Source organism: Procambarus clarkii, chromosome 5 (genome assembly GCF_040958095.1).
Source record: "Procambarus clarkii isolate CNS0578487 chromosome 5, FALCON_Pclarkii_2.0, whole genome shotgun sequence".
Lineage (NCBI taxonomy): Eukaryota > Metazoa > Arthropoda > Malacostraca > Decapoda > Cambaridae > Procambarus > Procambarus clarkii.
The window spans coordinates 10848754-10875175 of record NC_091154.1 but is presented as its reverse complement, the minus strand read 5'-3'; the positions used below and the strand labels follow the sequence as shown (position 1 = coordinate 10875175).

The 26422-nt window shown below is 41.3% G+C and overlaps 1 protein-coding gene across 2 annotated transcripts in view; it reads right to left on the bottom strand.

The window, feature by feature from the left end:
* Window positions 1-12688, bottom strand: part of Pp2A-29B (Protein phosphatase PP2A regulatory subunit A) — a 42497-nt gene extending 29809 nt beyond the window's left edge. For both annotated transcript variants that reach the window (XR_011231110.1, XM_045753428.2), the window contains exons 1-4: window positions 12291-12688; window positions 6410-6601; window positions 5473-5692; window positions 334-494 (exon numbers count right to left, since the gene is read on the bottom strand). Coding sequence is in view for 1 of the 2 variants with exons in the window: in XM_045753428.2 (XP_045609384.1) it covers window positions 334-494; window positions 5473-5692; window positions 6410-6601; window positions 12291-12374 (657 nt within the window). In the remaining variant the exon portion in view is untranslated. The remainder of the gene's footprint in view (window positions 1-333; window positions 495-5472; window positions 5693-6409; window positions 6602-12290) is intronic.
* Between the last annotated feature and the right edge of the window lie 13734 nt (window positions 12689-26422).

Genomic DNA, 26422 nt, shown 5'->3' with positions numbered 1-26422 from the left:
CGTACTGGCGTATGCCTTTCCATTGGAGACTTTCAGCACCGTGGAGAGGGGGGACCTGCTGCCTGGGTAACAGCTTCTCCCCCGAATCAACCTACCCTGGCTTTGCACCCTGATGAGGCCACTCCAGACCGACAACCAGAGCGCAACTCCATAGTCTCCCGAAACTGATGGATGCCTACTACTACTACTGTATGTTTGTATGTCTGTCTTGGGCAGTTTAAGGGTGTAAAATGTGATCACTCATTTTACGAGTCATTTGTTTTAATCACGTTGTGATATTTTCTGTCAACATTAATCAATTACTCGCCCAAATCCTTTTCATATTGAGCTCACCTGTTCATCCTGTGCCAATGCAACAAACATAGGGATGAGATCAGTCTTCAGGTACTCCACTTCAACCACTTTGGCAAACTCGCCCAGCTTCCCTGCTGCCGCTCGTCGTACCATTGGGGTGTCGTCCTGGCACAGCGAGCGGAAGTGGGAGCGCAGCTCGGCTAAAAAAGATGAGTTATGAAAGAAAGATGTTACATTTTCAACAATAACAGTACAGTATATTACAGACAGTATTGTAACAACATACAAATAAAATTGCATTACTAAAGGCCTATTGGCCCTAGCAAATCGGCTCCTATTTAAACTCAACAAAACTCTTGTACATATGTGTAACCTGTCCTTAAAACAATCCACCAATTCAATGCCCTTAAGTACCCAAAAATTTAATATAGAAATGTATAACTATTCCTAAATCAGTATTTACTCGGATCTTTTCTTAATCTAAACATATTTGATTTGTATCCATATTCCATGTTCTATTTTATTATTGGTAAAAGCCCAAATTTTCGTCCATTTAACCCTCAAACCGCTAAGGGCCTTTTTCCCTTCAACACCCACAGGCACGGAAAAAAAAAAAAATCTTAAAAGTGTTCATTTGTGTTCCCTGATCACGGAAAAAATAAAATCGTAGGTTTCATATTTTGGGCGCATTAGGGCGGGGAAGTGTGGCAAAAAAGAGGCGTTGACAGAGCAGGTGTCAGACGAGGTCTGCTCCGCCCCAACTGTCAGGCAGGGGTTACCACAAAGATATTATTACCTAATTATTTCAATGTGATTTTTAATTTTTTTTTTGTAGTAATATTATTCAATAGTGTGTATTGTAATATATTTATATAATAAAATGTGTGAACCATCGTCGTACTCAAAATTATTGTGTTCATGTTAGCGATTCAATTATGTTCATAAAACAATAAACAAATAAATAGTTTTGCTGTTATTACACTATATACTGTATACATGTTATATATACGTATCCGCATGTTGTTTTCTCACCATAAGGAACCACTGAGTTGGTATAGTGAGTCAAAAAGCAACAAAGAGTGGCCACCACTCACCAGCCAGTCAGCCACTCACCACCACTCCCTCACTAACTCCTCCCACCTTACTGTTTTTGCTTTTATTCACTATACACAGATGTTATATACAAGTATCTACATGTTTTGTTCACCATAACTGTACATCTAAGGTTGTATGGAGAGTTCAGGCAATAAGAGACGTAGCTACACAGTCAGCTATGGCTGCTGCTGTCACTGCTTCAAGGCCAGATGCACTAATATTTCTCCTCCAACAATACTGTTTGTGGTATTACACTATACACACACATTATATATAGGTATCTACCTGTTTTATTCACCATACCTGTACAAATAAGCTGGTATGGTGCCCAAAGACCATAGTGGCCACCAGTAAACAACATGACAAGTCGTGCACACTAAGATGACGCACCTCCCTCACCAAAATGACGGCTCCCAACATACTCCTATTGCTATTACACTCTATACACACGTTATATATAAGTATTTAGATTTGTGTTCACCATAGTGAACCACTAAGCTGGTATGGTAAGTCCAGTCAATAAAAGGTGGCCACACACAGTCAGAAGACGACGCCACCACCCTCCCTCAGCATTACTCCTCCCACTATGGAGCACAGCACTAAATTTCACTACAATCCTGATATCAGAATCCTGGTCAGTTTTATCAGTCAAGGGTCTTCTGTAATACTATCAGCGATAAATAATAGCATGTATATATATTTTGACATTTTTAGGTGATGCTGTGGTCACAAGCTGAACAGCGGTGCTGTGAGCTCATGCTGCGTGCGTCAGCCTTGGTGGCTTGCTCAGACCGAGGCTCTCACAACCAGGAATGTTGGCCACAAATTTTTTCTAGGTGGCGTGTCAACTATCGGTCGTGGCTGCACTATAGCTTCCCCCTATCCCACACGGGGCTTTTAAATTAAAGCACTAAGACACTAATACAGCTATTAAAGTATTGCGCGGTATCGGTAATGTTACATCATCTATATATGTATTATTGCGTGGTCTAAGGATTAATCAACAGGGAAAGAAAATATGCAAGTTTAAATTTAAATAGAAATAATAAAGTTGGCCCATGTTAAAGCAAAAAAAATTTTTGAACATGCCTGGGGTTTAAAAAAAAAAAAAAAATAGCAGGGGGTGAGGGGAGGTCGGCCACCACAGGGTTGGTGGCCTGACAAGTCCTACATACACCCACGAAAACCATGGCAACTTTTAAATAAACAAATAAACCAAAAATTTGGTTTTAAATAAGCTGAATCTTTCTCCAAGCCTGGATTCTTTGATGACCAAACCACACGTTGGAAAATGAAGCAACGACAACATTTTGCTTCATCCCGGGCCATTATAAAGTTGTTTCATTTCCTTCTTGCCTAACTCCTCCTTGCAATGTTGCATCTATATAGGGAAATTATTGAAAATGTGACAAACCATATTAGGAGCATTATCATTCATACCTTAATATTTATTTTAATCCATTATACGACTGACAGTATTTCCACCGAAACTCTGACACTGCTTTCTAAGCAAATTCACACATCCCTTACTTGGCCAAATCTCTAAACACTAGTTCAGCAAAGCGGGTGAGTATATAGAGCCTGGAAGGTGCACTTTGTAACCGGAGACTATCTGAAAGGATGCATGTCAAATCAAGGTTGCTAAACCAGGAAGAACGGGAATGTGAACCCTTAGGCTGCGGTCACTGTCAACTGTCGATTCAAAGGGTAATGCGAATATTATACGATTTAAATAAATTATTATCTGGGTTTTACATATCAGATGCAAATATGGATATAGTTGGTTAATGTGGATGAAATGGAATTTACCTTGACCTATGAAAAAAATTCTGCTACCATTTCATGGTAAGAATGTGGTTATCGTCATGAATATTAATAGGGGTATGATGTCATGACGATTTAAACAATTATTGACTGGGTTTTACACGTATGATGTAAATATGGATATAATAACTCTTTGTGAATGTAAATAAAGAAAAACAAGTGATAATACAATTGGTGAATCCTCCGAGGATAAAGCGGGAAGCGTCAGCAAAGTGGAGCACCAGGCATTGACAAGTGCCTCCACCCAGTGAAACAAGAAATATTGACTTATTTTCATGGTTTTCTTTATTTACATTCATAGAGCTACTATATCCATACTTGTATTATATTGTATATGTAAAACCCAGACAATAATTGTTTAAATTGTCATATGACGACGACTGCATCCTCTTAATAACATTCATGACAATATCTTGGTGATTCCGGGGCTTAGCGACCCCGTGGCCCGGTCGTCGACCAGGCCTCCTGGTTGCTGGACTGGTCAACCGGGCTGTTGGACGCGGCTGCTCGCAGCCTGACTGAGTCACAGCCTGATTGATCATCAGGTTGATCAGATCAACAATAACCACATTCGTACCATAAATGGTAGCAGAATTTTTTATCATGGGTCAAGGTAAACTCCATTACATCCACATAGACTTATTAGATCCATATTTACATCATACATTTAAAACCCAGACAATTGCTTAAATCTTAATATAACCGCATTACCCTGTGAATCAACAATTGACTGTCTGCTGCTTAAGGATTAATCAGCAGTTTTCCAAGGTTTTCCTTAATTGAAATTTTTTTCTTCTATTTAACCTCAAGTATTTTTAAAATGCATTTTATATACAGTGGAACCTTGACTTACGAATGCCCCTATTTATGAATTTTTCGGGTTAGCTCAATTTCTTCATAAAATTTGATTCTGGTGATGAGCTTTGCCTACAGTTTGTCTCCGTTTAACAGTGCCTCCCGTATAGTGACGAATGATTCTGGTGATGAGCTTTGCCTACAGTTTGTCTCCATTTAACAGTGCCTCCCGCATAGTGACGAATGATTCTGGTGATGAGCTTTGTCTACAGTTTGTCTCCGTTTAACAGTGCCTCCCGCATAGTGACGAATGATTCTGGTGATGAGCTTTGTCTACAGTTTGTCTCCGTTTAACAGTGCCTCCCGCATAGTGACGAATGATTCTGGTGACGAGCTTTGCCTACAGTTTGTCTCCGTTTAACAGTGCCTCCCGCATAGTGACGAATGATTCTGGTGACGAGCTTTGCCTACAGTTTGTCTCCGTTTAACAGTGCCTCCCGCATAGTGACGAATGCGCTTAAATTCTTTGTAAAGAATTTAATAGTTTTTTGGCTTTTTTAGTTTGTTGAACATGAAAGTAATTATTATACACCACACTATGTGTCCCAAGAAAGTTGGTGGTAAGGTTCAACCTATGAAAACATGTGAGGATGACCATAGAGGAAAAAACAAGTCAATGGAAAGGTTTTTAGTGAGAAAAAGCAAGCAGTGAGCCACAAGCAGGTCCTAGTGGTATGCAGACAAAACATAGGAGAGAGTGTACTTCACAGAAGTCATCACTGCTTCATGTTATAATCCTCACTGTCTTCCATACGCCAACAAGAGTCATCCATAAAGCTAAAACTTGTACATACTACAGTACAATTTTTTTTATATATATATGAAATGTATTTTGAAGTTAATATTTTTGGGAGTGTGGAACGGATTAATTCAATTTACATTACTGTATTTCTTATGGGAAAATTTGTTTTGGTTACGAGCCGTCTCTGGGAACAGATTAAATTCGTAAACGAAGATACCAACCACTATTTAGTTACCCATAAGCACAAATATAAGTTATTTGTGGTCAAAATAATAATAATTACGCAATAAAAAAACCTGAAGCTTTCTTATAATTTACAGTAACAATTTATTCCCATTTACATAATTCAGGCACGGTACCACTCCGAATAATTTTTCTTTAACGTACAGGTATATGGTAAGATTCTCGGATATACTCATTTACAGACATTTACAATACACTGTAGACTGTATTTATTTGCAGAATTATGTAAAAGTACCCAATAATAAATGATATACATCTTCAATATAATTTTTAAATGAAAATCTAATCTAGATCAACAATCATAAAACCTGATCCATGCCAACGGGTCTGGATAACACGCACCAAACCTAAACTGTGTCAACACGACTGAATAACATGCAAAACAGACAAGGAAATGTTGCAATAATTGAACATCTTACCCTTGGTAGCCACTGATAATCTTGGGTAACACACCGAGAACAGGCCACAGGCGGAGGTACGCGACGTAAACCAGTCACCGACGGCCAACCGTTTAACTAGGGGTACAAAATGAGTTTCGAGGTCTTCTGTGTTGTGTTCCTCGCAAATTCTCCTCAACGAATCGACTGCTTTATCTCGTACAACTGTCTCTTCAACTGTAGCTAAAGATTCGAGGGGCGGCTGCAGGAAAAAATTCACAAATACAGTACACGAAAGTGAGGCAAGCAAATGCAAACGAGTGAAATAATCCACACTAAGCACCAAATTTATCCAATCTTCCTGAATGATGTAAACAAAGAGCTTTCATGTTGCCACACCAGCTGGTGCTGTGGACTCTTTGAGCAGCTTTGCTTGCCACTCAGGAAGGCTGACAATCCCAGCCAGTGTTTGCCAGTAATTTCACTCGGTCAGTAATTTGTAGTTAAAAACCTTCATATGATGATCATGGTCACTTGTTTAAGCACTGTTACTGGAGATACTCAAGGAATTAATGGCTACTAAGGCATAGTTAACTAATGCCCAGTAAACAAAATTCTATATGGAATGAAAACTTAAGAAAACTTCACTATATTAAAAAATAAAATATTCATGATGACTAAACCACAACTCAGAAGATGGAGAAGTGACGACTCTTCGGTCCGTCCTGGACCATTATCAAGTTGAGTGATGTGTATGGTTCAGGATGGACCAAAACGTCGTTGCTTCTCAATATTCTGAGCTGTGGTTTGGTCATCATTTCTTTAGCCACGTTATTGTGACATACTGACTGCATGAAAAATTCATATATTTATGAAAACGTGTAATAAAAGACAATAAACAAACTGCACACACTATTAAATATATGGTACAATGTGTTTAAAAATTCTCACTAAAGAAAATTGAACAATTCAAACTCACTAGTAAACAGTGAACAGACTCTGGGCCTCCAACCAGAGGAGTGAATGAACCCAGCTGTTCAGCTAGTGCCAGCAACACTTCATCTTCATCATATATCGTGTCTGTCAGGAATGGGATCAATTCGCTCCGTGTACGCTCCACCCCCAATGCAAGAGCGATAGTGGAAAGTTTCTTGATAGAGTTGAGACGCAACTGTAAATAAATTAATAAATCAAAATGTGTACAAACCACAATGGAGTTTATATACATGCAACATACTGGGTACTGAACTACAATACTTTCAGTACTGTTCTTAGAAAACACAAGCAAATGCATTTACAACAATATATAATTTGAAACCAAGTGACCAATGGACATTATTTTGATAGCTGGTCCTCAAGAACCACACACGCAGTATTCAGGGACGAGGCATTCCAAACATTAGTAAAGTTAAGACTAGCAAATGCACAACAAACCAAACAGTGTCTTGTCAGAATTCAAACAAAAACCACTCTTATAAACCTGACACTCCACATATGCACCGCATGCCTAGACTAGTTTAATTTGGCCCAAGTATGCCATAGAAAACCTACAGAAAATAACAAGTAGCAGCCCGAGGACTGATATGGGATCGGTATCTCAAGCAGAATGAAAAATAAATAATAAATATTGAACAATTATTTAGACACTGTAGGTCTCAATTAGGAAATAATTTTAACTCTTACACAAACCATCCAATTAATACTGAATTTATTCCCATTTTAAAATAAAATTATTATTTTTGTAGTATATACAAAGTTCTTACATTCCTGTACATAGCACAGATAGCATTTCAGGCAAGTCCTTAATCCTAATTTTCCCCGGAATACGACCAGCCAAATCTTTTAAGAACCAGGTACCCATTCACTGCTGAGTGAACAGTCTAGAGTTAAGGACTGGCACCCAGTCAATCCTCCCCAGCCAGGATACCACTTCACCACAGGGACTGCAGAATATGGTTACATCTACCTTGTCTTAAACACCAGTATTAATTGGGAATGAACATGAACCTACCTTGTCTTAAATATTAATTAAGCAACCCATTGTCCTGTCTTGAGTGCTTTTTGTAACCAAGTGGTCAATTGTACCAACATGTAATTTTTTTATGCAGGGAAATTCCTGTGTGGAGCCCTAAGCCTCTGTTAAGCCTCTGGCTGGCCCACTAAGTGTTGCTTGTTGTAATAATGGTGCCCCAGTAGGCCTCTTTTTGTACACTATATTTTATAGTCTGGAATAAATGAAGCTAAAAACTTAAATATTCCTAGGCCTAGTACAGTACATGTACAATATTAGGCTTAGGATGGGTTGGTTAGGCTTTATTAGCAACATATGTTTCTGGTTTGTCCAAATTCAGTAATATATAAGTCTAGCATCTGCCGTTTGACGGCAGATGCTAGACTTTTATATTACAGTATTGAATAACATCACATCATCAACATGTGTTTAACATCACAACATTGTATGTTAAACAACTCTGCACGCCCCAAAGCTAACCACAACAGCTCTTGGTCAATAAAACAACCTCAGTTGAATATTATAAACCCAGTCAATAGCCTCCATGTATATTACAAGTTGATTTTCCAGCTTTTTTTTTTTTTTTTTTTTTTTTTTGCAGGGATATTCCTGCGTGGGACCTAAGCCTCCGGTTGAGTTTTTAGAGTAAAGAGTTTTTAAAACTACTGTATTGTATAAAACAGCATAAAAAATAGTTAATATTTTCATAGGGTTTATTGCTTTTACAAGATAAATACATCCCATTTTGAACGTCAGTACAATCCTACACCATTTCATCACGAGCCAAGCTTGTAACATATGATAAACCCATATCAACATGACTGTCTAATCAGTCTGATGATTCAGTTACATCAACTGCCACTGATAATGTTAAAATTGACTATCAGCAACATACGTAAGTCCACGTTTTAAAATAATGTCTTATCTAAGCTACTGTATTTGCAGATAGAGAGGACGCACGATTTGTGTACAAAATCCTAAGTCCCCACCTCCCCCCTACAAAACTACTATAAAATCAATTTCAGTAAATGCATGACAAAACATACTAAAATGTATACAATTCACATAATACTTTTGTAAACTATTATATGCTGGAAAATACATTGATCTGATGACAAAAGTTTCCTCTTATAGCCAAATATCCCAAGCCAGTGTCCTCACACTCGTGCAGTTATGATGACATTTTAACATTGGATTACTGTATTAACCCTTGGCACGAATACTGTACAGCTCCAGATATATTTCTTGAATGAACAATTTGTACAACACTGCTACCATTGAACTGTAACAACACGTGTCTACTGGAAAACTATAGTATTGGCCTGTTGGTTTCATGTCTCCCACAGCCAATTAATATTGACCGGCGTGTATCAAAGATGCCCTATTCCAAAAACAACATGTACGCTTTAAAATTACAAATAATCAGAATACAAATAGTCAACTTCTCAGTCCAACACTACTAGTGAGTAAGACCATGATCTTTAATTAGTGTCATTACCAGTAAATAACCTCTAAATCTACAACTAATGACTTACAAATCTACAATTAAAGCCAGATTATGTAATTTATAATTTTAATGAATACAAATTTTGCTGTGCAATTATTACTAAATAATATACAGTACTGTACTGTAATTTTGTGGAAACTATTCATAAATGGTTGTGCATTTATAAGTTATTGATCGATTGGTCCAAGTGAATCAAAGCTGCCGGCAGGTATAAGAACGGTATACAGTAAAGCATTATGGATAACACTAACTCAGGATATCACAGCTGCCGGCAGGGATCAGAGAACGGTACAAAGCATTTTGGACGACAGTAACCCAGGATATCACAGCTGCCGGCAAGGGATCAGAGAACGGTACAAAGCATTATGGACAACAGTAACCCAGGATATCACAGCTGCCGGCAGGGATCAGAGAACGGTACAAAGCATTATGGACAACAGTAACCCAGGATATCACAGCTGCCGGCAAGGGATCAGAGAACGGTAAAAAGCATTATGGACAACAGTAACCCAGGATACCACAGCTGCCGGCAGGGATCAGAGAACGGTAAAAAGCATTATGGACAACAGTAACCCAGGATACCACAGCTTCCGGCAGGGATCAGAGAACGGTACAAAGCATTATGGACAACAGTAACCCAGGATATCCACAGCTGCCGGCAGGGATCAGAGAACGATACAAAGCATTATGGACAACAGTAACCCAGGATACCACAGCTGCCGGCAGGGATTAGTACAGCACACAGCATTATGGACGACACAGTAGTAACCTAGGTATCACAGCTGCCAGCAGTAGTAACACACTCGCCCCACACTTTGTGGGCGATGTGGCAAAGGTTTCTATCCTGGCCGAGGAGGAGTGACTCGGCGCCAATCCTTAACTGTTCCTGGATAGTACCTGGATGGGGTTCTGGGAGTTCTACTCCTAAGCCTGGCTTGAGGCCAGGCTCGACTTTTTCACCATTGTTTCCAGCAGTGATTGTTTACCTCGCTGTTAAACGATTAAAGAGTCGTATTTCAGGGAAACTAGTGGGTAAGGCTTACCATGAGCTATGGGAAGGGAAAGCTTTCAGCCTAGTAACAGGAGTCCACAGTCGTCTGCTCCTGTACCCACCGTGTAAAAAAAAAATAAAACAGTAAGGAAGACACGGAAGTAACCGAGGATAAAGAGATGCCTCTGTCGTGTCAGAGAAGCAACGCATTAGGAGGTGACAAGACTTTGTCGGGGATATTTAATCTAGCATCAGATACGCTACTTATCGGACTAGAATGTACAGTACCACATCAGCAAATTTGGCACTTTTGGAAACCATGCAGACTACAAGCATGGTCACCCTACCAAAGAGTGGAGGAAGTATGGGAAACAAGGTCATCACACACACACAAGATAGATAGCCAACCTTACCCTGCCTACCCTAATCCCAGCTAACCCAACAACCTTACCTAACCCAACCACGCCTAAACTAGGCAAATACAGACTAGCCTAATGGTACATATTTTCAGATTTGAAAATTTGAAAATGGGCTCTTGTTAAACCATCCTGGGTACAATTTGCCAATTATCCCCAGATAGAAGTTCTTAAACTACAGAGCTGTGCCAGTGACGTATACCTGGAGCATACCTGGAAAGGGTTTCAAGAGTTGTTCTCCCCGAGCCCAGCTTGGGGCCAGTGTTGTCAAATACTGAAGAACAATTTAGTGACCCCTGTAGAGAGGACTAATTATATATCAAACAGCTTGTATATTATGAAACAAGGAAACACACACACTTGTTGGTAATGAACATCGTTAATGTAGATGTTCATCGTCTACATAAACGATCTACCACAAGAAACATTTGTATCAACATGTTTGTGGATGATACCAAGATACTGGGGAAGACGGTCGCACACGATTGTAAGGCCCTTCAAATTGCTCTAGATAAGTGCTTGGGGCATCAAGTGGCAAATGGAATTCAATGTGAATAAATGCCATATTATGGAATGTGGAATCGGAGAAAATAGATCACACACAAATTATGTGGAAAGGAATTACAGAACTAAGAATGAGACCAAGGGGGAGGTTTTGGATGCTAAGCTGTTACCAGAGGAACACAAGAACATTGTGAGAGGAGCGTATGCGTCACTTTCAACTGCTTGTAATTATATGGATGGTGAAATGCTAAAACTGTTCATGACTTTTGTGAGACCAAAACTGGAATATGCAGCAGTTGTGTGGTGCCCAAATCTCAAGAAGCACACAAAGAAACTGGAAAAGGTGCAGCGACATGCTACAAAATGACTTCCCGAACTGAAAAACAAGAGTTACGAGGAGGTTGAGTCAAATACACCAAAAACTACAAGATAGAAGAAAAAGTGCCGATATCATCACCACGTTCACAACAGTAACGGCAATTGACAATTGATAAACAGATACTCCAGAGATGTGGAACATCACTAACTAGACGTCATAAAGTCAAGCTGAGGAAGCCAAGGGGCCCAAGACATGCAGGAAAGTTCACTTTGACGCGTGACAGACGGCTGGACCAAGCAAGGTGGTGGAGGCCAGAACTGTCAGTAGTCATGTGTTATACGACACAGTGCCGGGCACACCACCACCACCAGTGTAGGTCTCGGCCTGTAACTACACTTGGCGAATTAATTGGGTAATTACACATCAAGGAACATGTTGCACGACCCAGGACGATCACCAGCTGCCGAGGTCAATGGCTGCACGTACATGGCTGTATACAGGGGCCTGACGGCCGAGTGGACACCACTCGGTATTCATAGTCCTCAGGCTCCGTGTTCTATCCCCGGGCAGAGGCGGAGACAAATGGGCCGTTTCTTTCACCCTGATGTTCCTGTTCACCTAGCAGTAAATAGGTACCTGGGAGTTAGACAGCTGCTATGGGCTGCTTCCTGGGGGTGGGGGGGGTGTAACAAAAAAAAAAAAACAGGCCTGGTCGAGGACCGGGCCTCAGGGATGCTAAGCCCCGAAATCCCCCTCAAGATAAGGTATAGACGGTCCAGTTTACCCGAGGACCGCCCCCCCCCCACCCTCACCTAACACTAGGGTAACTTGTCATCCCCCCCCCCCCGGGCTTGTGTCAGGCACAGGTGGCCCCCCCCCCCGGGCCTCCACCCCACATACACTAGGCCTAGGGAGGCCAGGGCGGCCAGGGCGGCCAGGGAGGCCTAGGGAGGCCTAGGAGCCTCCTTCAGCCACACGGTGAATGTTGTTGTTGTTGTTGTGGAGGCGAGGCGGAGGACAAGGTCGGGGCGGCCCCTTATAACACCCTTATTTACCGCCCTCGCCGCCCCTCCTGCCGCCGCCCACGCCGCCCGCGCCGCCCCGCCACCCACCTGCACATCCTCGTTCCTCAGCTCGTCGATGAGCACGGCGATAGGGTAGAGGGAGTCGTCGGTGGTGGTCTCGCTGGAAGCCATTTTGGGTGTTGTGATGCGGAGCGGCCGAGGTGGAGGTGGGCCGCCGCGCACCCGCCTCACGCACACGACAACTGCGCCGCGACGCCCGCATACACCCTCCTTATACACCCTACTCTCCTTCTCTCTCTCTTACTGTTGTGTGTGTACTGTTGTGTATGTGTTATGTGGCTGGTGTGTCTGTAGGTGGGTGTATAACCCGACAACTGCGCCGCGACGCCCGCATGCTGCCTCTTTATACACCCTCCTTATACTGCCTCCTTATACACGCTCCTACACCCTACTCTCCCTCTCTCTCTTACTGTTGTGTGTGTACTGTTGTGTATGTGTTATGTGGCTGGTGTGTCTGTAGGTGGGTGTATAACCCGACAACTGCGCCGCGACGCCCGCATGCTGCCTCTTTATACACCCTCCTTATACTGCCTCCTTATACACGCTCCTACACCCTACTCTCCTTCTCTCTCTTATTGTTGTGTGTGTACTAATGTGTATGTGTTATGTGGCTGGTGTGTCTGTAGGTGGGTGTATAACCCGACAACTGCGCCGCGACGCCCGCATGCTGCCTCTTTATACACCCTCCTTATACTGCCTCCTTATACACGCTCCTACACCCTACTCTCCTTCTCTCTCTTATTGTTGTGTGTGTACTAATGTGTATGTGTTATGTGGCTGGTGTGTCTGTAGGTGGGTGTATAACCCGACAACTGCGCCGTGACGCACACACGCTCCTTATACATTATTAATTCTTTATTTTTATTTTTATTTTGTTTAACTTGTCTTCTGTATCCTTCTTATCTAATTCCAGTGATCTTCATTTTACTTTTACTTGTTTCTATTATATGTTGATAGTCTAGGTAGCTGCTCCCGCAAGTCAGACCTTATCAAATCTGCAGTCGCTAGTAAATTCACTGTTTATGTGAATGAATGTCTGAGCAGGTTCACACAAAATCTCTTACATAAACTGCGTGGATTCTGCAAAAATTCCCCTGTCATTAAACACTGTTTTGTGCGAGATGATAAAATTATAGCTAGGAAGACTGACACTGGAAAAACTTATGTAATAACCACTGAATCTCACCTCAATTCTTTCCTGAATGACTGTGGGATAGCTGCTGTATAGCCAGAATTTAATTTATAATCTCATTTAACTACCAATGTGTACTTTAGCTCTGCTTTTCCTTTCAAAAGTTTTAACTTTATTTGTTAAAAATTGTCATCTTTATTATTGTCTCTTTTTTTCTTTTTTTACTCCCCTGTTCCATAATACACCAGGGGCTTTGCCTGTGACCTCTAGTATAAACTTTATCATTCAGTGTACCCGAGTGTATCTCTATTTAATCTACCTCAGTTTGTTTTAGTGTAACTTTAGTATTCAACTATAGTGTACTTATAATATTATAGTAAGTAAGCTATTTGCTATATAGATTTCTAAATTGCTTTTTGACTTTTATTGGTCATCTATTGTTATTAATTATTCTAGTTCATTTTTACTTTCCTAAGTTCCCATTAAGTTTGTATTACTTAAATTATCATTAAGTTTACATTACTATAGAATTTTTATTCTATTTTTTCTCTGTAACCCAGGATGCCTAGCCTCACCACCCTTGTAACCCAGGTTGCCTAGCCTCACCACCCTTGTAACCCAGGATGCCTAGCCTCACCACCCTTGTAACCCTGGTTGCCTAGCCTCACCACCCTTGTAACCCAGGATGCCTAGCCTCACCACCCTTGTAACCCAGGTTGCCTAGCCTCACCACCCTTGTAACCCAGGTTGCCTAGCCTCACCACCCTTGTAACCCAGGTTGCCTAGCCTCACCACCCTTGTAACCCTGGTTGCCTAGCCTCACCACCCTTGTAACCCAGGATGCCTAGCCTCACCACCCTTGTAACCCAGGTTGCCTAGCCTCACCACCCTTGTAACCCAGGTTGCCTAGCCTCACCACCCTTGTAACCCAGGTTGCCTAGCCTCACCACCCTTGTAACCCAGGTTGCCTAGCCTCACCACCCTTGTAACCCAGGTTGCCTAGCCTCACCACCCTTGTAACCCAGGTTGCCTAGCCTCACCACCCTTGTAACCCAGGTTGCCTAGCCTCACCACCCTTGTAACCCAGGTTGCCTAGCCTCACCACCCTTGTAACCCAGGTTGCCTAGCCTCACCACCCTTGTAACCCAGGTTGCCTAGCCTCACCACCCTTGTAACCCAGGTTGCCTAGCCTCACCACCCTTGTAACCCAGGTTGCCTAGCCTCACCACCCTTGTAACCCAGGTTGCCTAGCCTCACCACCCTTGTAACCCAGGTTGCCTAGCCTCACCACCCTTGTAACCCAGGTTGCCTAGCCTCACCACCCTTGTAACCCAGGTTGCCTAGCCTCACCACCCTTGTAACCCAGGTTGCCTAGCCTCACCACCCTTGTAACCCAGGTTGCCTAGCCTCACCACCCTTGTAACCCAGGTTGCCTAGCCTCACCACCCTTGTAACCCAGGTTGCCTAGCCTCACCACCCTTGTAACCCAGGTTGCCTAGCCTCACCACCCTTGTAACCCAGGTTGCCTAGCCTCACCACCCTTGTAACCCAGGTTGCCTAGCCTCACCACCCTTGTAACCCAGGTTGCCTAGCCTCACCACCCTTGTAACCCAGGTTGCCTAGCCTCACCACCCTTGTAACCCAGGTTGCCTAGCCTCACCAACCCTTGTAACCGAGGTTGCCTAGCCTCACCACCCTTGTAACCCAGGTTGCCTAGCCTCACCACCCTTGTAACCCAGGTTGCCTAGCCTCACCACCCTTGTAACCCAGGTTGCCTAGCCTCACCACCCTTGTAACCCAGGTTGCCTAGCCTCACCACCCTTGTAACCCTGGTTGCCTAGCCTCACCACCCTTGTAACCCAGGTTGCCTAGCCTCACCACCCTTGTAACCCAGGTTGCCTAGCCTCACCAACCCTTGTAACCGAGGTTGCCTAGCCTCACCACCCTTGTAACCCAGGTTGCCTAGCCTCACCAACCCTTGTAACCGAGGTTGCCTAGCCTCACCACCCTTGTAACCCAGGTTGCCTAGCCTCACCAACCCTTGTAACCGAGGTTGCCTAGCCTCACCACCCTTGTAACCCAGGTTGCCTAGCCTCACCAACCCTTGTAACCCAGGTTGCCTAGCCTCACCACCCTTGTAACCCAGGTTGCCTAGCCTCACCAACCCTTGTAACCGAGGTTGCCTAGCCTCACCACCCTTGTAACCCAGGTTGCCTAGCCTCACCACCCTTGTAACCCAGGTTGCCTAGCCTCACCACCCTTGTAACCCAGGTTGCCTAGCCTCACCAACCCTTGTAACCCAGGTTGCCTAGCCTCACCAACCCTTGTAACCGAGGTTGCCTAGCCTCACCACCCTTGTAACCCAGGTTGCCTAGCCTCACCAACCCTTGTAACCGAGGTTGCCTAGCCTCACCACCCTTGTAACCCAGGTTGCCTAGCCTCACCACCCTTGTAACCCAGGTTGCCTAGCCTCACCAACCCTTGTAACCGAGGTTGCCTAGCCTCACCACCCTTGTAACCCAGGTTGCCTAGCCTCACCACCCTTGTAACCCAGGTTGCCTAGCCTCACCACCCTTGTAACCCAGGTTGCCTAGCCTCACCACCCTTGTAACCCAGGTTGCCTAGCCTCACCACCCTTGTAACCCAGGTTGCCTAGCCTCACCACCCTTGTAACCCAGGTTGCCTAGCCTCACCACCCTTGTAACCCAGGTTGCCTAGCCTCACCACCCTTGCTCTATTGTGCTCTTGACTTTGCCTGTGAAATTTTGATCATTAGTGCGAATTATTACGTTCAGTGTACCTGAAAGTACCTTTAAGCAACCTGTGTATTGTGTATCACATTTTGTGTATAGCTTTATATATTCTTTTTTTCATATCTAGTTCTTTTATAATTGTCTTTTTTAGCTTTTCCTGTATAACAGCCCTCTTATGCAAACTATTATAGACCTAACTTCTTATCTAGTATCTATGACAATCATCACTTTAATGATCAAAATTGCAGGTATTATACAGCACATGATGTAAACAATGTTTTAGCGTGTAATCACAATGTTTCTGTAAGTAACTTGAATGTAAGATCTCTAAGCAAACACTTTGATGATGTTAATGCCCTGATTCAAACAGTTGACAACAAATTCTCTTTGTTGTGTTTACTGAAACGTGGTTAAAAGAGGACACTACTCAACTCTACAACATACCTAACTACTCAGCCATTCACAACTGTCGTCCTATACAAAGAGGTGGTGGTACTTCTCTTTACTGCCACCAAGAACTGACTTGCTTAAAAGTAATTAAATCTAGAGACCCTTGTGGAGAGTATATATTTACCTCTTTCAGAGTCAAGGGTGGCGAGGCTGTCCTGACTGTGGGAGCTGTCTACAGGGTTCCTAACACTGATGTGACTGAATTCAACTCAAACCTTAGAAATCTAATACTAGAGAACAGACTGAACAAAAACCATCTAATTATCGCAGGGGACTTTAATATTGACCTCTGCGAGCCTGAACATCCTACTGCTGTTAACTTCCTCAACATTGACAAAACTTTCTATATTCTGTTTGGCAATAAATCCTCTAATCAAATAAATCTCAAAATAAACAATACCCAAATTTGTAACAAATTAGATGGCAAATTCCTTGGCATTCTCATTGACCACAATTTGAATTTCCAGGGACACATTCTAAATATATCAAAAAAAGTTTCAAAAACTGTGGGCATTCTTTCTAAGATCAGATATTATGTACCACGCCCTGCCCTGGTGACTCTCTATTACTCCCTTATCTATCCATATCTCAACTATGGTATTTGTGCTTGGGGCTCTACTACCCAAAATCACTTACGTCCTCTAATTACTCAACACAAAGCTGCTATTAGGACAATATCCAACTCTGGCCCCAGACATCACTCGGTACCCCTACTCAAATCTCTGAATATGTTAGACATTAAGTCACTGCACATTCTCTCATGTGTATTATACATATATAAAACACTAAACTATAATGCCAATCCTGATCTCAAAAGCTTCATAGAAGGTTGTAACAGAACCCATGAGCACCACACCAGAAATAAATACAGTTTTGATATTCCTAGAGTACGACTTAATCAAACTAGAAATGCTCTACAAATCAAGGGACCCAGAATGTGGAATGACCTTCCCAATCCATGTTAAAGACTGTACCTCTCTCAACCAGTTTAAGATAAAAACTAAACACTACCTAATAAATCCCTGTAACCTACCTTACCCCTCTATTGTCAACCCATGTCTGTTATTTTTTTTTAATGAACACTGTTTGTCAACCTATTGTATTTGTGCTGCTTTTCAGTCATGTTCCCCCTTTTTTTATCTTTATTTGTATTTGTTCTCAACACATTTTATTCTTTATGCTCAATTAGTATTAAGTTCTAGATATTATTGTTTTTCATGCCCGAAACGCATTGCGTAATAGTGGCTTTAGGCATTGTATGTACTAGCTCTATCTATATATTGATCCATTAATGTAACATCACTTGTATGTATGTACCTTACCTGAATAAACATATTTATTTATTTATTTATTTATTGTATGAATTCCTGCTTCCTCATACCCGTAATCACTAGACCAACTAGAATCACTGATAGTACTGCCACGACTCTAGATCACATCTGGACCAACATAACCTCTCCGCTTACTTCAGGTATAATCGCCGATAGCACTACAGACCATTACCCCACATTTCTCTTAACCAACATTAACAAACCACCTCTAGAGACAAGGGAGATAAGCTTTAGGCTGCACAATGAAACTGTTATAGGCAATTTTATAGCTGCTGCTGCAAATATCAACTGGGAGTCCGAATTAGATAACATAGAGGACATCAACCTAGCAGTGCATTCCTTTCTTCAGAAAACTCTCAGCCTTTATAAGTTTAGTTTAGTTCATTTATTATGCACCCCATACCCATCTTGTGGGCGGTAGTGGAAAGGGTTACAGAAGCACATAATGGGCTCAGCCTTTATAACACCCACTGTCCTATGCTAACGAAACAAGTCACAACTAAAAGGTTAAACAATCCCTGGCTTACAAAGGGAATACTTAAATCCATTAATAAAAAACATGACCTTGAGAAGAAGTATAGGTTAGGAATTGTCTCCAAAGAATTACTCATCATTGCTATCTAAAATAATTAGAAGAGTCAAAATTAAATACTACGAAGATAAATTTACCCAAACAAAGGGAAACATTAAGAAAACATAGAGCACAATTTCACAAATATTGGGATCAAAGAAGATTTTAAATAACAAACCAATGCTCCTGTCCAATAACGATGGTCAGCTTACAGCCTCTGATGCTGCTATTGAGTTCAATAGGTTCTTCTCTTCCATTGGTTCATCCCTTGCTAATGATATTCCATCTTCCAGTACTGATGTTCAGGACTATCTTACAGGTAACTATCCACAGTCTCTGTACCTAACGCCCGCTATTTCCACTGATGTAAATGAGATAATCCTTTCCCTTAAGACCAAGTCTAGTGCCCTCGAGGAGACAAAATTGTCTATACAGTATAACTAGGTCATAACAGTATTTGTGTGTACGTCTGATACCATACTACTTGTGAAGGAGGAAATGTATATGTTTACCTCTCAGAATGTTTGGTAATAGTGTTTATTTGTGATGTGTGTCTATGTATATATTAACACGTTGTACTGAATGGGGTGAGAATAGCTTGAGCTACCTCATCCCTTTGTGTGTATTTTACCTCAATAAACTTATTTCATTTCATTCATTTCATTTCATTTCATTTCATTTCATTTCGAGGAGACACCAACTCTAATCTACAAAAAAGCCTCCAGATCTTTAGCCCCTGCTATTGCACTGCTCTACAACAAGTCACTTGAACTCCAAACTTTTCCAGATATGCTAAAAAAAAAGCGAGAGTAACCCCTGTCCATAAATGTGGTGATCTCACAGATGTTAACAACTTCAGACCTATATCAATTATACAATACAATACAATACAATACAATTTTATTTAGGTAAGGTACATACATACAATAAATTTTTACAAGGATTGTTTGACTTATAGGTAGAGCTAGTACATACAATGCCTAAAGCCACTATTACGCAAAGCGTTTCGGGCATGATAAACTTAAATGACAAGCTTAATACTAATTGAGCATAATGAGTAGACTGAAAACAAGAAATGAAAACATAGATGAAAAAGCAGCACAAATACAATTATGTCGACAAACAGCGCTCTTTAAAGAAAAAAACAGACATTGGTTGACAATAGAAGGGTAAGGTAGGTTACAGGGAATTTATTAGGTATAGCTTCGCTTTTAACTTAAACTGGTTGAGAGAGGTACAGTCTTTAACATGGTTGGGAAGGTCATTCCACATTCTGGGCCCCTTGATTTGTAGAGCATTTCTAGTTTGATTAAGTCGTACTCTAGGAATATCAAAACTGTATTTATTTCTGGTGTGATGCTCATGGGTTCTGATACAACCTTCTATGAAGCTTTTGAGATCAGGATTGGCATTATAGTTTAGCGTTTTATATATGTATAATACACATGAGAGAATGTGCAGTGACTTAATGTCTAACATATTCAGAGATTTAAGAAATTCTGCCAAACTTGTCAAAAATATTTGAAAAACTAATCTACAAGCAGCTTTACTATTATCTAGCCAAACTCAATATACTTAGTTCTTGTCAATATGGTTTCAGACCCCAAAAAGCACTAACGATGCACTAATTAATACACTTTAGCTCTCTCCGCGTTCAAAAAAAATTCATACCCTATGCACTTTCAGTGGTTCGCGCGCCTACGCGGTAAGACCGAAAAAGTGTACACTCTTTTGACTGTCCTGACAATAATTGAAGGCGCACGTATTTAAATTTGGTATCACTGTGTTCGCAATAAAATTGTCTATAAGAACATACCTATAAAATGCCGCCAAAGCATAAGGACTATCAACACCAAATAAAAAACTATTCAGATCACTCGCCGAGAGCGCCAAACAGCAACAAAATGTTTCCACTCTCTTAATGGTTGCGAAGCCTACAGTTGTCCTACATCGCTAATTGTGGTATCATTGGAATCGCAATAAAATTCTCTACACGGACATATGCATATAAATGTAGATTCAATGTCGTAGCCCACCCAAAACAGTGTGGGAAGTGGCTGAAGTGTTACCCGCGGCGCTTTGAAAAGTGTACATTCAATTCACTGTCCTGACATTATTTGTCGATGTATGCATTTCATTTTTGTACCAATGTGTGCGCAATAGAATTTTCTATAAGAACATAAGTATTAAAGGTCACATTAGGATGCGTTCGACCGGCAACATATATACAAACTACGTTGATTATACTCGTCGTGTCAATAATACAATTGTTTTACCACGATGATTTACTGCCACGCCGTTCTCTTTAATAAGCTGCTCGGCTATTAGAGAAAACGTAAATTTCATGGCAAACATTTGTAAACTATTCCCAAGTTGATCGGATAATAAATGGATTTTATACAAATATTTTTTCTCGTGACTCCCGAGAGGGTCACGCACGCGGTGTGATTAATAATATTGGTGACAACCACGGTCTGCTGGGATGCGCGAAAGTGATAATTATTAATATGATTAACTTGATACATGCAGCTCTTGATAGAAATGAGCTCCGTGTTGGGTTATTTGTGGACCTACGTAAGGCTTTTGACACTGTCAACCACCAAAACCTTCTTCTTAAATTACATCATTATGGAGTCAGAGGTCACTCCCTCCAATACCTTCAGTCTTACCTTACTGACAGGCTCCAGTATGTTTCTGTGAATAATACAATTTCTCCCACCCTACCCATCAACATTGGTGTTCCTCAGGGCAGCATACTTGGCCCTCTCCTCTTTCTCATCTACATTAATGACCTTCCAAATGCCTCCCAACACCTCAAACTAATCTTATTTGCTGATGACACAACTTTCATCTTCTCCAGTCCTGGCCCTCTTGCTCTAAATGTCCCCTGTGAATACTGAACTAAATAAAGTCCATCACTGGCTACCTGCCAACAAACTCACCCTTAACAGTGAAAAATCTTTCTATGTTTTGTTTGGCAATAAATCCTCTAATCAAATAAATCTCAGGATAAACAATACCCAAATTTGTAACAAAGTAGATGGCAAGTTCCTTGGTGTTCTCATTGACCACAAGCTGAATTTCCAGGGACACATTCTAAATATGTCAAAAAAGTTTCAAAAACTGTTGGCATTCTTTCTAAGATCAGATATTATGTACCTCGCCCTGCCCTGGTGACGCTCTATTACTCCCTCATCTATCCTTACCTCAACTATGGTATTTGTGCTTGAGGTTCTACTACCCAAAATCACTTACGTCCTCTAATTACTCAACACAAAGCTGCTATTAGGACAATATCCAACTCTGGTCCCAGACAGCACTCGGTACCCCTACTCAAATCTCTGAATATGTTAAATATTAAGTCACTGCACATTCTCTCATGTGTATTATACATATATAAAACGCTGAACTGTAATGCCAATCCTGACCTCAAAAGCTTCATTGAAGGTTGTAACAGAACCCATGAGCACCACACCAGAAATAAATACAGTTTTGATATTCCAAGAGTTAGATTTAATCAAACTAGAAATGCTCTACAAATCAAGGGACCCAGAATGTGGAATGACCTTCCCAATTATGTTAAAGACTGTACCTCTCTCAACCAGTTTAAGATAAAAACTAAACACTACCTAATAAATTCCCTGTAACCTACCTTACCCCTAAATGTCAACCCATGTCTTACTATTTTTAAACAATGCTGTTTGTTGACCAACTTGTATATTGGCTATTTTCTACCATGTTCCCCCCGTTTTTATCTTTTATTTTTGTTCTTTCAACTCAATTTATACTTTAAGCTCAATTACTATTAAGTGTTTCCCCCGCCTCTCCTTGCAGGAAACGCTATGCGTACTAGTGACTTTAAGTATTGTATGTACTACCTCTATCTTTAAATCTAACATTATGTTTGTAACTAATCTTCTATGTATGTACTTTTACCTGAATAAACATTTGATTTGATTTGACTGAGATAATTTTAAATAGGTAAATTTTAGCAAAATTTATAAAATGATAACAGATACATTGTAAGAAGAAAATGAGATGAAAGAGATTAGTAAGTATATTAAAGCACATTGGTAACTCTGATTGATTGCATTGACAGTTTTAATGGTAATTTAACAAAGATTAACTAATAGGCACAATACAGCATATTGATAGCACATATAAGAAAACAGCAATGATCACAATGGTAAAGTTGTTTGGATTAGGTACATAAAGATTGGAAGATTAGGTAATACTAGATACATAGCAATTTTAAAGCACAGAGTAGGAAACTATGAAGATGAAATTAGGTACTTTTTAGTATCGTTTTTGAATGACGCAAAAGTTGGACAGCTTTTCAATTCACTAGGGAGTGAGTTCCATAGACTAGGTCCCTTTATTTGCATAGAGTGTTTACACAGATTAAGTTTGACCCTGGGGATATCAAAGAGATATTTATTTCTGGTGTGGTGATAATGGGTCCTATTACATCTGTCCAGGGAGAGTTTCAGAGCATGGTCTGCATTTAAGAACAGGGTTTTGTAAATGTAGTTCACACAAGAGAATTTATGGAGTGAGATTATGTTTAGCATGTTTAGGGAGTTAAACAAGGGGGCTGAGTGTTGTCTGAAAGCAGAGTTAGTTATTGTTCTGATAGCAGATTTTTGCTGGGTGATGATGGACTTGAGGTGGTTTGCAGTGGTAGACCCCCATGCACAGATACCATAATTAAGATAGGGATAGATTAGTGCATAATATAGTGAGAGGAGAGCAGAGTTAGGAACATAATATCTTATTTTGGAGAGTATACCAACTGTCTTAGAGACTTTCTTAGTTATGTGTTGAATGTGGGTGCTGAAGTTGAGTCTCTTGTCTAGGAATAGGACAAGAAACTTTCCATCATTTTTATTACTGATATTAACATTGTCTATCTGAAGCAGTTCAGTTTAGTTCATTTATTATGCACCCCATACCCATCTTGTGGGCGGTAGTGGAAAGGGTTACAGAGGACACATAATGGGCTCAGGGACTGAACCCCACAATTCATTTAGCTAAGCAAGTTACAATCTTGATGAGCTTAGTTACAAAATTCAATATAAGTCAGTCACATCAACAATGGGTTCGAGATCGACCTCAAGTACAGGTTCTAAATTAAGCAACTGACATATGTGGAGAGCTAGTGTCACAATTGATATGTTTGTCCTGCACACCGCCCCCCCATCCAGTGGGCAGCGGTGGATAGGTTACAATCACTTAGTTACTACCTACAGTTAGCAAACTGGGGATATTTGGCTAAAATTTCTGGTAGCAGATCATTTTGAATGAAATATTTACACATCGCTGGAACATTGGTTATAGAATTGTCTCTAAATTCACGTATCTTTTCGCACTCCATCACATAGTGACGGAGGGTGTGCGAATAATTTTGTTGACACAGTTTACATTTGGTCAGGTCTACATCAGCAGATAATGAGAATTCCCAGAGATACTTGTAACCGAGTCTAAGCCGAGCAGTAGTAACATCTAGAAGTCTGCTGATTTTATTGGATGATCCATAGATGTGTGGCTCCTCTTGCATGATAGTATGATGATAGATGGAATTACTGGTGTCAATTTCACTTTGCCTCAGATCTACAAGATCTTGTTGAAGTTCTCGGTGCACTGCTGCTCTCAGATTGCTCATTGACAATCCAAGGTTACACTCAACGTCTCCTTTAAAGGCAGATTCTTTGGCTAACTTATCAGCTCTATCATGCATTCGGAGGCCAACATGAGATGGAGACCACATGAAATGGACTCTGTTACCATCCTTAATAATTTTGTTGTATGTGTGTCTAGCTTCGGACACGAGCATGTTACAGTTATGTCTTAAAGAGTTGAGAGCATTTAAGGATGATAAGGAGTCACTTACAATTAATGTATCAAGTTTGGAGACTTGTACACATTTCAGTGCAAGGATCAAGGCAAATAGTTCAGGTCTGAAGGGTAGAGGCCCAGTTGTTTATACGGACTCCCCACTCAAAGTATAGGCCATCGCCCATTGTCAGGAACAACTGCACTTCCAGCTGCACCCGTGGTGCGGTGTAGGGAACCATCAGTGTATATGATTTGAGAGAGAGAGAATGCTCTGTGGACAGAGCATCAATATGGCTTAAGGCGTTGAGCTTTGCCTCAAGACGAAGCTTGGGCTGATCTCTAATTTGCTTCTTGGGTGGAAAGGGAGGGATTAAAACTGGAAAGGGTGTAACCTCCCACGGTGCAGGAAAGTGCCGTTGTTGTTTCTCTTGGTACAAATCATGAACCTGATACATTCTGAGTTGAGTTCCAGTTTTTGTTATCCATTTGGAACAATGCTGATCTTCAATAAAGAAATTCTGGAGGGCTTCTGTGTAAGGATTAGGATGAGTTAGCCTAAGCATTTTTGTTCCAATTTGACAGTTAATTTCAGTAACACGATCAACAACGCTCAGAATATTAAGTTCCTTTCTCATATTAAGTATCTTTGAGGTACGAGGGCACCCAAGGATTATCCTCAAGGCTTCGTTCTGCAATGTTTCAAGCCCTCCAAGCTTTCTTTCAGGCATCAAAACAAGCAGAGGTGCAGCATAATCCACTAAAGATCTGATGTATGCAAGGTACATCATTTTGACAATGCTGACATTGGCACCATAGCCTAAGTGATAACCTGCAACAGCCTTGAGAGCTCGGAGCCTCTCTTTATACTGACGACAGAGTCTGAATACAACATGGACCATACAGTGGCACCTCAAGGCCAAGGTATATGAATCTGTTAACATAGTCAAGCTGGGAGCCATCAGACAGTTGTATCTTGCGAACAGCTTCCTCCCTGCCTGGGTGGGCGCCGATTGTGTATCTTTGGTTTCTCTGCTGAGATGACTAAACCTAGGTCCTGACATGAGTCTAATACAAATGCGAGAATTGGCAAAATGATGTATCTCTCATATATTAGGTCTCTGATTGATTATGCTGCACCCATGCTTGCTCTAGTGCCTGAGAGAATGCTTGGAGGGCTGGAAGAGATGCACAACGAAGCCATGAGGATTGTCCTCGGATGCCCTCGTAAACTAAATTACTAAACATGAAGATGGAAATGAATATTTCATGTGTAAGTGATCGTATCACTGAAATTAATGCTTTAATTGGTATCAAGATGCTTAGGCTAACCCACCCTAACCCCTACATTGAAGCCCTCCAAGCCTTCTTCCTTGAAGGTCAGCATCCCTCCAAATGGATTACCGTAACTGCCAATGTGCTCAGAATGTATAACTTTCATCACCTCTACCAAGAGAGACAACAACAACACTTTCCTGCCCCATGGGAGTTCACTCCTTTCCAAATTACTGTCCCCCACTTTCCCACCCAAGAAGCTGATTAAAGAACAGTCCTTGCTTCGACAAGAAGCAAAGTACAATGCCTTAATTGATGCTTTAGTCAGAGAGCGCTCACTTTCCCAGATTATTTACACTGATGGATCCTTGCATCAGTCCCATGGTGCAGCTGGAAGTGCAGTTGTTGTGACAGCGAGAGATGGTTCCTTCTCCCATGAGTGTGGAGCGCGTCTCAGTAACCGGGCCTCCACTCTTCAAACAGAATCGGCTGCCATAATCCTTGTACTAGAGCGCGTATATGAATCCAAAGTTGACACGCTAATTGTGACTCCTTGTCATCCTTGACTGCCCTCAGCTCCCCAAGGTATAACTGTGACGTGCTTATCTCTGAAGCTAGACACAGAATTAGTGAAATAATCAATGATGGAGTCAGAGACTGTCTCCTGTGGATTCCTTCCCATATTGGTCTCCGAATGCATAATAGAACTTTTTTTTTAGCAGGGAAATTCCTGCGCGGGCCCTAAGCCTCTGGCTGGCCCACTAAGTGTTGCTTGTTTCTGTTTTACTTAGGCGGAGTGTGAGTATTTATGACTC